The sequence below is a fragment of the Opisthorchis viverrini genome (assembly GCF_000715545.1).
Source record: "Opisthorchis viverrini unplaced genomic scaffold opera_v5_15, whole genome shotgun sequence".
In the NCBI taxonomy this organism is placed as follows: domain Eukaryota; kingdom Metazoa; phylum Platyhelminthes; class Trematoda; order Opisthorchiida; family Opisthorchiidae; genus Opisthorchis; species Opisthorchis viverrini.
In genome coordinates this window covers 3,085,128-3,099,223 of record NW_008751671.1, presented here as the reverse complement: position 1 = coordinate 3,099,223, position 14,096 = coordinate 3,085,128, and the positions used below count along the sequence as shown (strand labels likewise).

Genomic DNA, 14,096 nt, shown 5'->3' with positions numbered 1-14,096 from the left:
ATATATATATATATATATATATATATATATATATATATACCAACCTACCAACCTGCTGTAATCTAATTACCACCCATTTCAGGCTATTCCCACAATGTGGACCATTGTTAGCTACAGACTGGAGAAAAATTGGGGATTAGACTGATATGAGAGCATACAGCACGAACTCCTGTATGTTAGTTACAGCTGCAAGTGGATGGTTAGACAGAACACCTCTCATATCAAAGTCTATCAACTCAGTGAAGTTGAATAACTAGCATTCCTTGCACCCTTGAATGCAGATAAAAAACCATACCGGATGCGAATAATTCGCCTCAGTATGAAGACAGCGATGTGGTAGCACCTTGAGTGTGCATCTAGAATAGTACACCAAAGTCTGAAGGGTTGACGGTTTTTCTATTCGTTAGTGAGTAAGTCACTTGGACAAACTGACCTGCGTTCTACAAGAAATCAGAGGCACTACGAACCGTTGGAAGTACGCAGAGATTAGCCAATGTAAATGAGGTTTTATTACAAGATAATAACCGATTATCCACACCTTCTGTACACCGGAGCTAATCGTTCAGCTGTTGTCCACAACATTTAAGCGAATTGTGTCCAGCACTAAATAGATCACTCATAATTATTTATTACACATTGTGACCTCAACACTCGATGTTTTTGAGAAAGGAGCTGTTGGTATATCATATTAATAATAATTGTTCAGCTGTAACACCCTTTCGGTGCCTAACTGCAATGCTAAGTAAAAAAAGCACGAGGGCTGGGATACTGCCATTTCGTCCACGCCTCGACAGGGGAACTCGAGAGGCAGAGGTTAGGTCCAAACCACGGACCTTTCGGTCAGTAAATTTGGGCTCTAACCACTCAGCCTGTAGAACAATACATCTTATCAACAGTTCAGATCCTCTATCACGTACACAATGCTTGGTGAATTCTTGAGTGATCGAAATTTCACACTGGAGCTATAGTTGTTGTTTTATAATGAGACAGCTGTTTTCGAAACTTAAATTTAATCACTCGAGATGTTAATTCCATCAACTCCTTATATTACAAGCTTGTACATGATCCGGCTTGTCTGAACCACGATCGAACTGTTGCACGCAGGTTCGCTGTGATGTGAGGAAACAGAGGAACTATGTAGTCTGCGGTTACGAAAACATTAGCTGAGAACAGAGGCGGGGTAACTTTAAACTAGGGCCACACAGTGCTGTATACTGGCTTAACTGTGCCGCAGCACAATCGACTCGTGCTGGCCGTCCAGGAAAATGACACAGTATTTCAGAAAAATCAACCAACCATTACAGAGTTAATCGATGACTGCTTGTCGGCACTATGCACAAATGCGTAGAGATGCATTACCCACAGAGATGCTGGTAATTCTGCCTAATCCACATAGTAAGTCGAGTTCATAACGAACGGCCAATACCTCCAGTTGAAGAAATGGCATGCGATTTCAAGGTGTTTCGCCTAATCCGTAACAGACTACAACAAAATTCATCTAAAATGCTTGCACTCATATAGTTCTGAATTTTACCGGCACACATGGCATTTTACAGCCACAAATATAGATAACTTGAACCTGAAGCTTCAAAAGCTATTGTAGTTGCCTACCGTTGATTCACATTTCACCAACCATCAGTCTAATGTTCGAATTTTCGAAAACACGAACGAGGTGAAGTCGAATTGTGAACCTGTGACTGCAGTAAAATGAACGCTTGATTGCTAAGAATGTGTCCACAATACGAAAACAGTAATATTCTCTTTACCACAAAGGATACAGTTATCAGTTTCTATGACGCTTTACACTGTCCAAAGGTGAAACGCGTATTGTGGTGGACAAATCTGACGGCCGATAATTGTTAGTGGACCATTAAATTGGTGGAGACATTAACACACTTCGCCGGTGCATGCGCACTATCCAAAACATAGTATTTAAGGACAGAACAAGTTTACAGAGAGATACTCAACCCGCCCTTGACTACAGCCTGGTGTTGTGCCCGAGCAACTTCGGGTAAGCTAGGTTAATGTTGTTCTGACGATTGCCTCCTCAGAGTCATGACCATCCGTTCTGTTTCTATGACGTACTAGTCATGTGTGCCTGTGCGCCAGATTGTCTCGGGTTGGAGCTTGGTCATAAATACCCTGAGAAACAGTTTAGTTTGCGCTATAGACGTCAGTCGGATGTAAGGCAAGTGACAAAGCACGGTGGAAAATGCGAACCTCGAAATGACGTATTAGAGAGGGCGTCACTGCACGCAGGAACAGGACCTTATGTGAAGCAGTTCCAACACACTCAAGTTATTTTCACCTATAGCTTCGGTACAGAAAAGTCTGGATGGTTGATGGTGGCATGTAGCTGTCCAATAATTTATGTATTAATCCGCCCCCAGATAAAAAGGGCTAACAACAACAGTCCCAGCGTTATTCAGCAATTGTTCGAGATGCCACGTATTTTTAAAGAGCCCACCAAATACGACTTAAGTAGTTCGTTTGACGGTCAGGCCTAGAAGGTACTCTTAGAAGCAGCCCAGCACCCTACGTCGATGAACACCGACACGTACAATCGGGTTGTCAGGCGGAGATAAACAACAAATAACATACAGATAAATTAAAAACCCGCGTAATCCACAAATATGCACAGCAAACTCACTGACAGTCTTTAGGTGACCCGTGTAGCCTGTGGACAACTTCGTTTACGGTACACAGGAGCGCGTACATCCGCATCCCATATAGGAGGATCGATTACCCTGTGTATCCCGTAGTGTGCGGAAGAGTCAATCAGTGTTAAGGTTTCATTCAAAACGACTTGATGCGGTCAGAGAGATACTACTAAAAAATTTGGACCCAGTAAGTGGTAATCTATACTGAAGCTGGTCTACATATACCCAAAATGACAGTGTCTCTGGGAGATTCACCAGTCTAGGTGAATCACCAGCCCCTACTCATTGTTTCGGATTGTCAAATTCAACAATTTTATCCAGACACCAACAGTCTACATTTTCAGTGGCACCAATTACACACCTGGACGAAATCGCACAATTTCAGACGTATCTCCAGCCCCACCGATCGGATTTCTGGGAATTGCAAGGCCAATTTGAAAAGCAAACCACCATAACCACAGCCTACATCGACATAACGAACTAGGCTATCCGTAGTGGTTGGTCCGAACAAATGTTCCCAATCAAACATGTCCGGGCGAACGGGGTAATCCAAAGTGTGATCAGACCAAGGATTACAATGCGCTCGCTGACGATAATAGCGCTTGACCGGAAGCTGAACTGAAGAGTCAGTAGATTGGATAATGCTCGAGTTATCATCTGAACCGTGGCGCTTGGTCATCTGAAAACGGATATAACAAGGAAATGATACAGCGGAGGGAAGGGTTCCCAGTTGATAAAAAATGAGAACACCAGTAGAGTATCTAGTAATTTATTGCTCAAAGCGTAGTCCTGCAGTCAATGAAGGTAATGAAGTCAAAGGTAGTGTACGTAAGATATCACGCAATGCAGTTTGGGACTCGCAAGACACACGAGAGTAGACTGACAGCAATCAGTTTGCATTGAAAAAATAGAGTTCATTGAACGGAGGGTAAAAGATATATTGCCAGGTAAACCATCGTATCACCGTCGGAGCCAAGCAAATAGGAAAAAGCAAATGAGAAGAGTCACAAACACCTTGACCATGAACGCCCGTCTAGCAGTCACTCCACGGAGATAAACCAATAAGTGTTCATGTGCCGAGCCAATATTCAATTCTGTCTCCTCCGTATTGCTATCAATCCGCATTACCATATCGCCTTGTTCTTGGACCAGAGTAGAGAACTGTTGGTAAATTTCACCGAGTTGGATTATGGTGGATTCCACCCGCTTCAAGTTGGCATCACGTTGACGTACTTCTTGATCAGGCAGTGGAAGAAGGAGTTGTGTTTGTTCAGTGGGGTCATTCGGTGTTGCACCAGTCTGTATGCAAAAGATGCAATGAGAACTATACATACAAGCGGATACTGGTCGAAAATTGGGAAATCCAGTGCGATCACATGTTTAGGTACTCTATGGAAAAAAACCCCATCAGTGAAATGAAAAAAAAACTATAATCAGCTCAAGTGCTTGTGATTGACCCACCGACCCACAATTACTCGTTCTCCTGTGTCCTTTGCATGATGTGGCCTGACCTGGGATGACCTAAAAGTGCGCGTCTAAGGCGCCGATGGATGTGATGTGTTGTACTGTTAATCCGATGTAACCGTAAAGGAAACAGACTCATAAAGTTAGAAGCTTCTATGAGTATTCTGCTTATACTGACCCTCTGATGCATTATCGTACATTTATCTGTTGGTAACACAAGGTGATTGCTTGAATTTCAATCGTATGGCCGCATTCCACCATCCCCTGTACAGTAATCGGTTGAGCAGAATGCAAGCACTGTAATCTAAGTGGATTCAGAAAGGTTTACTTGAGCATTTCCAGCCAATAAAATCCGTAATGACCTTGCATGGTATTGTTTAACAATTGAGACACTTACTATTAAACTAGCTATGGAACGAGTTAGCTGGCTAGTTAGTTTAAAAATATGGCGATCAGAACAAGCTGAGACTGCAGGCTATCAAAACATGAATCGCTAAAGCGCTCGACAGGAATGGGTTCACAGAAAGGTTATCACTCACGACAACCCCTTATCACCTGGCAAGCTTAACACACTTCCAGAAGTGGTCTAAGCGTACAGTTAAAAGCGATTATCACAATGAAAGAATAGTAAAATGAGCGTAATGGTGCACGTAATAGATATGCGCCCTTTCGGGAAGTAGGCGTTCGTCCTGTTAGGACTCTTCATTTGCTACGCGTTCTTCTCTAGCTACTCCAAGATTAGTTTGGTATCATACCTGCTTTCTAGTGTGTGTACTAGCATCGAGGGTCTTTGTTGTAAAGTCTCAGGACGTACTGACATCTAATTACCTGTTTCGATAAAACATTAGAATGTGTTGAAATGGACTAACTCAAATCATTTTCGACCTATTCACAAAGATGGCGAATCGCGAACACAAATATTTTCCACACAAACCTCAGGAAGCACGACGGCTAGGTGTGAACTGATTCTCGGCTTTTCGGCATAGAATGACTTCACTTACAGGACGAAATCTTGATTGTGATTCCCAAATCTGGTCATATTACCAATAGGAAAATGACCCTGGGTGTGGATCCTGGGCTTTCCGATCAAACGCTTGCGCATTAAGCTAAGTTAAAATGAAGGCGGCTACAGTCAAACTGAATGCCGGCTGAGGCCCACGTGATCCAGCTTGCAGGAGGGTTTGAGGCCCTGCAGGAAACGGTACACAACCGACCACAGTGACGTGCATGCTGCATTTCCTAGCCTCATTGCTTACAGTAAGTTTACCCGTCGTTGTGTGCTGGGTTTGTGCTGTGTGAGGTTCGCACAGGACGTTTGGTTCATCCTACTAATGGCGTCTTAATTCGACAATATGCTCATACGTGTTTATTTTAATGCTGTCCAAAGGCGTAGATACCATACTTTTGTTGTCCTTCTTCCTTTTTCCACTTTATCCCTAAAGTTTGTGTGGCAGCTAAGCACCAGTGCTGGTATATTGCAATCGATGCTGAGAATTATGACTATAACCTCTAAATCGGGTTCATCGCACGTCAGGCCACAAGCACAGAGAAAGGGTAATTTACATTTGGAAATGGAACTAATCTAATACCACAAATTGTATCGATTCCAATTGAAAACGCTGGTCTTGTAATAACATTCGAGAAGTTCAGTGCAACCACACTCCCAAATAAACTGTTTCAAAATGCCAAAGACCCACAAAACGATTTAGAAATATTCAAATAAGTAAGCCCACCTGAGTTGGCGAGTTAAACGTCCCAGACGATGACAAATGATGTATGGGATACGAGGTAAACCCGGAAGATTGTGTTCCAGAAACAAAACTAGGCCTTGCGCCGGATTCAGTGGCCGAATGTTTCGGAGAAGAGCCACCAGTAGGGAAGTCCAAAGTTACCCGGGTCATTAGCTCCGGTTGGATTGGCGAAGCACCACTAAAGGTCGGGTGATAAAGGTTGGTAGAGTCGCAGCCATTAGCCTTCCAGTCGGGATTGCCACTACTTGTCAAAGTAGCACCGAGAGATGTTGTTGAAGGGATTGCCGATTCCGATTTGTCGGACATCCGTCCTTTGTTATTCTCCAAAGTTTTCTGAAATCTACTGACCAGATAGGCTAGTCGACATTCTATGCCACTGACAATAAGGCCGTTGTGTTTGAGTGACTGCAAGCGAAAGGTGAGCTCACTATGGGTTTGTGTTTCCAAGGCTTTCAAAGAGACCACAGATTTGTTCAAATCTACAATATCACACTGAATCACATCAACCAATTTAGAAATGGATGAAATATCCGCGTGCGGCTCTTCTAGTAGTATGCATAACTTTTTGAGTTTCGTATGAGTAAGTTGCAAGTCGGTGGAAAGGTGCTTTGCAGCTTCCAGAAACGTCGTCGTTGCAGCACCCAGGCCACGTCGAGTGGCCTTTCTGGGTTTTATGTGGATCCTCCCAGAGACTACCCGTTGCTGATACGACCTGGCGCATGCCCGGAATTCACCAGTTCTATCAAACGCACCAATAATGGCTGTCATTCCAGCTACAAAATAAAAAAATGGGTGGTAACCTACTCAAGTAGTAATCTGGTAAAATGACTATGTGTGAAGTGAGTAGGAACCAAATGAAATATCACTGGAACAAATAGCGCTGAGAACTTGGGGAAGAATAAGCTACTGAATGCATTCAAATAGCATGTGTGATTGACCGTATCTTCGCTTCAGTAAGTGTGGACTGCAAAAATGGTTGTCATTTTCTAAAAATCACCATACAGAAGTGTGGTAGGGTTGCTGCCGCGTTCGAATAATAGTGCGGCTAGGGGGACGAGACAAAGGAAGGACAAGCAGACTGAACGGCGGAAACAGTAGCAAATAAATGAAACCGGTTCGAGAGCTCATCGTCATCATCATCACCATCATCATCATCTCATCGACAGCATGACATCAGTGTTCAACACCGATACTCCACTGCCGTACAACCATGACTAATTTGAAAGCCTTATTGTAAAGAAAAGAGTAAAGGTGGACGGGGAAGGGACTTAGTGCTAGCTTAACACAATCATTGCGACGTGCTTACACCTCCAGACATTCACTCAGACAATCTGGATAGAAACTGACAACAAGAACGCCACTGACATCGGTTGGCAGCCATATCCTGTAGTGTCTCCAACCAGGCACAGTGAGAATCACGCGGTCCCCACCCTGGAAGGCGAGTAGCACCGACAGCACCCAAGCGTTTCGTGACCTCTTTCATACTCCTCTGCCAAGTCAAGGGTTGGCCACCTCTCTGTTTACGCCACTCTAAACTGGGCATGGAAACCAGCACTCTTTTCGGAAAACGATGATTCGGCATATGCAACACATGTCTCAACCAACGCAGTTTCTGGTGCTGGACGCATTCTTCAATGGAAGTACCCGTTACACAACCGAAAACGCGCTTTCTAGCTGCCTCGTTACAGATTCGCCGACACCAACCCGCACGAGCTATGGTCCTGGGACAACGATTGTGGAACACCTGAAGACGTCTCAGTTCCTCTGCTCGAATAGGCCAAGTCTCACAGCCATACAGCAAAACAGCCCGTACTGTAGCTTGGTACACACGTCCCTTCAGATTCAGGGATAAACCATTCTGCTCAAGTTAGCAAACGCGGCCCGAGCCTTGCAGATTCGTGCATTCACCTCATCTGTCACACTACAATCAGAACTAATACAACTTCCAAGATACGTTCAAGAGGTCGGGTCGAACAGCTACAGATACTGAGTAGCTAGGAAAAGCTATTTATGATCGCTTTGGATTTCTCCCAGGATGGTGTTCCACTGCTTGTTTAGTAACCCATTCGTCACCATAATATTGAGCAGCCTGATTATGTGATGTGGTAACTCCAATTGGGCTGATGGTGGGCAATCACCTTAGTTCCCTGCCCAGTCATACCCTTCAAAGTCCGGTGAATTCAATATGAGTCTCCTCGACAGTGTTAGTAATCGAGGCTGAGTAGGCTTAGGTGTTCCAAACGATCTTCACTCAGGAATCAGTCTAATCCACGTATTGGATTCGTAATTCATGACCGAACATACCCAGATGACCTTTCTTGTAGTTCTTGAATAATGGGACGCCATGTCTATTTTATTCTGGTACGAAAGGGGGTGTTGGTATCAGATCAGCCAACTACGAAACACGGATTAAAATTTTCGACGTTTGCAAGAGAGTTTGTAACTATCTTTTGTTTGACCAAAGCATTCCCAATCTCCTTTCACTATCCATTCCTTTAGCACCCAGCGGAGGTACGAGAAAGCCTTTTGAAGTCAAAACGCGCACGTTCATTCGACGTTTGCCGTATTCCAAGTGACTACTGAAAAACACGACGCTCATTCTGGAGGTGTAAACGCCATATCTAAAAATCAGTTTTACTCACCTCCGGATGTTTTATGTGATTTCCCGATTTGTCTAGGTTATTATCGTCCATTCATCAGAGCGTTAGTCTCCATTCCATACAACGCCGTCGTGGAGCAACGTTGCTTCACTGTCACGTCTTTAGTTGTCCTCCTGGACGGCAATGACACCCACGACAAAGTGTACGAGCCAATGTTTTTTCTAGGGTTTCAGTGCCGTCCTTAGATGCTGAAACCATTGTGTGCGTTGTCATCAGACCTGGAGTCATTCACCATTCAATATTCACTGAGTAAAGGTGAAAGAACAGGCTTGCTTGAGCTCTTTCATCTCAAGCACCTGTGACTCCTGATGTTTGGACCCGTTCACGACGATATATTTTCTTCACATATTTGTCCAATTTTTCTCTAAATCTTTGCCCACAATTTCCTACCGTTACAAAGGATGGCAGGATATTCTAGGGGTTAATGACTCACCAAAATAGCCCGAAGGCCCATCGTTATACCCTGCGGCCTCTCTATAGTACTACTAAACTACGTCCTGTTCTGATGTTCTCAGAAGATGCTGCGTAGAATCTTTCTGAGATCGCCCCAGGGTCTTGTTTAAGACTGTAGGAGCACATCCAGTGGATATATGTCTTCCATCCCTTCGGCCAACCTGATGGTGACCCGTTGAACTCTTTCAATTCTGAACACCTCTCCTTTTGTGCATGTGTACAGCGAAGCGCCTTCATGTACCTAGATGTGATTGAATATCTGGTGAGTGGCGACAGAAATGCCACTGGCGGAAACTTGTAGAACGACCCCCAGGTGGCCTCAAGCGCTCCTCAGCAGGAACACAAGTGGCCTCGGGATTTTTTAGGCGACAGTGTCATCAACCCCATGTCTCCTGTGAATTAAACTGCTAGGACGGCTCTGTCATTGATAAAGTATGTATGAGCCTACTTTTCGTGTCCGGCTTCATCCACACTACCCTAATCATCATCGACATCACGCAACACTGGTCCCTCAATGCTGCACAACCATGTCCGTTTATTTGAATAAAGCCTCATAATGGAAAGGAAGAAATGGGACAGGAAGAGGGAACTAGTCTACCACACATTTTCGCCCCAACGGTCGAGGCACTCTTCTTTACTGAAGATGATTATTTCATTCCGATCCTTGATGGTTTCGCTTACAGAAGATTTCCGGTTAACAGTCGCACGGATCGGCTGAAATAATCTCCGGGCATTTCCGGCTTTCTGAGCCTCTTCCATCTCCTTGGCTTTCCGTGTCCACCACATTTCACGGTCGGCTCGCACTCTCACTTTCACTTGGCTTCTGATGATTTGTTGGGTCAAGTTGTGTTCGGATATACTGGGATATTTCTCCAAGATTTAGGCAGTGCCACTGTTCCGTCTAATATCGTGTTGAAGTGGGCCTGGTAGCGCCGTGCCACAGGCAAAATCCCCAGCACTGTGCAAAGTTGTGGCAATATCATTCAAGTGTGAATTCAAATTTGATGGTGGAGCATTTGGAAGAGACTCTAGGACACCATTCTGGTAAGTTCGCCTAATATCCGGATGTACCAGTCTCAGTTACTAAGCTATTTGTCCGAACCTTACACGGTCCTGGAAAACGAAAGAAGAAGCGACTCCGGAAAAGCGCGTGGTCGGAATCCACAAGTTTGTCCCGAAAGGAGCGGTAGTCAGTTACTGGTCCTTGCCACCTGTAACTGACAGCAATGTGATCTATCTGAATTCGTGGCTGGCAAGCCGTTGGAGAACACCATATGGCCAAGGGATACCGATCATTTCGAAAGTTAGTATCGCATACAAAAAGCCTGCGGTCACCATTTGGAAGAGCTCTAGGACACCATTCTGGTAAGTTCGCCTAATATCCGGATGTACCAGTCTCAGTTACTAAGCTATTTGTCCGAACCTTACACGGTCCTGGAAAACGAAAGAAGAAGCGACTCCGGAAAAGCGCGTGGTCGGAATCCACAAGTTTGTCCCGAAAGGAGCGGTAGTCAGTTACTGGTCCTTGCCACCTGTAACTGACAGCAATGTGATCTATCTGAATTCGTGGCTGGCAAGCCGTTGGAGAACACCATATGGCCAAGGGATACCGATCATTTCGAAAGTTAGTATCGCATACAAAAAGCCTGCGGTCACCACGCAGCTGAAGCACTTGTTCACCGTTGCCCGTACGCACCAAGTCCAATCTACGTCGGACTCCAAATTGAGTCTTAGATGCGCTAAGCCTGCTCACTTGTGCATCCATATCCAATGATATCTGAGCGTCTAGCTCACCGCAACAGGTCACTCAGAACGTCGTAAATGGTCTTTGATGGTGTCGGAGCTACAGTCAGTTGACGCGTAAGCAGACACGACAAACAGATATCGACCAACTTCTCGCTTGTAAGACTCTTTCACAGACGTTACTAGACGAACCACACAGAGGCGACTATCCATGGGTATCCAGTCAAGCAATGACTCTTCCGCCCGATGACATAGGCGATACCAACACGTGCGCAGCCGGTAAACGAGTGGAGAGTGATAGGGCGGTTAGCTCAACCCCTGTGCTGTGTCGAATTTTTGTTTCTGATACACAGCATACATCAATGCCAGTGTAAGAATAAAACAGCTTGTTGAACTGGCTGCTCCAGAATGCGAACATTGAAGGCGGTCAGGCAGAGTGGGCGTCGATGCTTGAAGATTGATTTGAAGATGACTGAGGATGTCGGTGCCGGATGACGCGCAGATGTTGCTTGCAAAAACCATTGCAGGACGAACCGTCATTATCCGCTGTTAAAACTGCGTACTTGTCGTACAATGGTTGTAGCTGCCACAGTCTCGTCCAACGATGATTTGGGGAGGTGGAGGGGGGGGGTAGCCGCGCAGTGGAGGCGGGAGCGGAAAGTTGTTGAGTAAATACATGACTGTTGAGTGGGGGGCTGTGAATGGAGCTGTGCATTGAAGGCACGAGCGCCAGTGAGTGCACGACTAGGCCATGACTGACAATGTCTCTAACCATTGATCTGGCCCATCTCGGGGCCCCATCCAGGAAAACAGCAACGAACAGGGCAACCGAGTTTACTAGTAGTGGCTTTTATCCTTCGCTGCCAAGTCATTATTTGATTTGCCCTGGCTCGTTTCAACCATTCACGTGATTGAGGGTGGATAAGGGCTCTTCAAGGAAGTCGGTCGACTGGCACACGGAGCACGTGGCCAGGCCAGCGCAACCTGTGCAGTGTGATCAGTTCATCTATCGAGGGTGAGTTATTTCATCCGTATACCATTCAAAATACTTCAGCATTACTGACCCGGTGTTCCAACCAGACTCGGGAAATGCCCCAAAGACACCGATGGTCACACACTGAAAGTCCTTTGACGTTCTTGTTGCGCTGTGGCCAGGTTTCTGACCCGTATAGTAATATGGATAGCACCAAAGCATTGTAAACTCGACCCTTGACGGATAGACTGATGTCACGCGTACGCCACAGGTGACGCAAGTTCACAGAAGCTGCTTTGGCCTTCCCAACCCGGATAGAAATATTATCTTTTGCGAGACCACCGGGACTGATACAGCTTCCCAAGCGGAAAAACTTGTCTAATATCTCAATCGGTTCGTCCGCAAGCATGAGGTTAGGTTACGAGACCACCCAGTCTTGCAGCAGCACTTCACACATTGCCGGTGTAAAAAAGTCGTTCAGCTGTAACACCCTTCCGGTGCCTAGCTGCCATGCAACCCGGACGAAGCACAAGGGCTGGGATACTGCCAGGTTGCCCAAGCCTAGACAAGGGAAATTGAGTGCCAGATGTCGGGTTCGAACCACGGACCTTCCGGTTGATAAATTCGCGCTCTAACCACTTGGACCATCTCGCCGGTGTGAAGCTCATGCCAAACCGTGAGGCGGAACCATTGAGGTTATTTATCATCGTTTGAATTACCAAGGGGTCAGATCCCAGAAGAGCTACCTCGTCTGCGTAGTCGACATATGTGAGCGGACGCCCCGGGAGCACTTCGACCCCATAGGCATTAGAGGCTGATAGGGTGTTTCCATGATCGCATCAATGACGAAGTTAAAGAGGTAAGGTAAAAGAGGACAGCCCTGTCTGACACCACTTGATGTGGTGAACTCAGGAGAGAGCTTCCCGTAGACCTTCACACGGTCGCGGGGGTTGGTGTACGGCGCCTTAAGGAGGATCAATAGTTTGTGGGGGACACCTTTGCTCCGCAGACACTGCCATAGTGTCTGAAGGCCCAGAGTCGAAGGTAGCCTTGATTGGTTGGTTGCTGGAAGCAGTGTCACTGTTACAGAGTCTGTCGGAGGGTGGAGATGTAATCGGTGCATCCTCTTGCAGGATGGAACCCAGCTTGGTTTTCACGAATTTACCCCTCTCTGTATTCAGTCAACCGTCGAAGGATGAGACCAGAAAGGACCTTCAATGCCACAGCTACCAGAGTGATGCACGATGGTTTTCACATAGCATCCACGTAGCCCTTTTGAAGATGGGGATAACTGTCGACAAGTCCTGGGGAGGCGAGATGACTCAAATGGTTAAAACACGACTTTACTGACCGGAAAGTTTGTGGTTCGAACCCTACCTGCCTCTCGGCTTCACCTGTCTAGCCTTGGGCAACCGGGCATATCCCAGCTCTCGTGCTTCCTTCGAGTAGCATGGCAGCTAGGCAGCCGAGCGATTTTTTTCCGACATGCCCCATTCTGCATGCACTTGCTCTGCACTCCATATCGCACCAATTAGATTGGATATCAGGGATTCTCCACTTTCTTTGAAGAGGATTGGATACAGACCGACTGGTTCTGGTGCCTTCTCACGTTTTAGTATGGATATTTCGTACTTCATTCCTTCTTCCGACGCGCGATCAGGGTCTGCATTCCATTCGCCCGTATGCACTCGTTCCACAGGCTGGATTGCAGCAAGCCGGCTAAACCGTTCTTCGAAGTGTTTGGTCCATCTTTCCAGTCGACGTTTTTGCGAGTAAATCAATGGGCCATCTTTTTCACTTATCGTTTTACCGACCGTTGCTTTTCTAGGGCCAATCGATCGTATCAGTTGATATGGGGCACGGTTGTTTCCCGTAGCAAAACCCCTTTCCATCTCCCGAGCTTTCGATGTCCGTCAGAGCTCTCGGTCCTTCCTTAGACTCTTCACTATTTGGCACTTGAGGGATTTGCGTGCGCCGTCGTACTCGTTGCCTTCTGTTAACGATTTCCAGGCATCAGTCATGAATAGCGATCTCGACGACATCCAGTGATCTTGTGGTCGAATTGGAGAAGTCGGGCAAACAGTACTGAACGCCGCCAACATAGCTCCCTTCACAATTTGCCAAACAAACTAACACCACAGTGTTGGTTTACTGTGGAGAGTTGTTGGGCTAGCTCAGATCGATACTGTTGAGCTATGGTAGTTCTTCGAAGATAGTGGAGTGGCATGCTTCTTGCCGACTTGTGGGAGCCTGAAGGGAAGCGAACTGTCAGGCGTCCACGCACCATGGCGTAATCTGAAGGAACGGCACTCTTGAATTGTGGCTCTCCAACGGTGGGTGATGGCTGCATGATCCAACTGGGTCCGCGGTTGATTTGCAGCTTGTGGCCACC

General features: G+C 46.2%; 1 protein-coding gene across 1 annotated transcript in view; it reads right to left on the bottom strand.

Annotated features, from left to right (window-relative positions):
* Positions 1–9,774, bottom strand: part of T265_01439 (hypothetical protein) — a gene marked incomplete at both ends in the record, with an annotated part of 17,070 nt that extends 7,296 nt beyond the window's left edge. Inside the window, 5 exons of the mRNA XM_009165465.1 lie at positions 3,022–3,339; positions 3,675–3,959; positions 5,858–6,648; positions 7,223–7,733; positions 9,592–9,774. Coding sequence (XP_009163729.1) covers positions 3,022–3,339; positions 3,675–3,959; positions 5,858–6,648; positions 7,223–7,733; positions 9,592–9,774 — 2,088 coding nt within the window. The remainder of the gene's footprint in view (positions 1–3,021; positions 3,340–3,674; positions 3,960–5,857; positions 6,649–7,222; positions 7,734–9,591) is intronic.
* Positions 9,775–14,096: the final 4,322 nt, after the last annotated feature.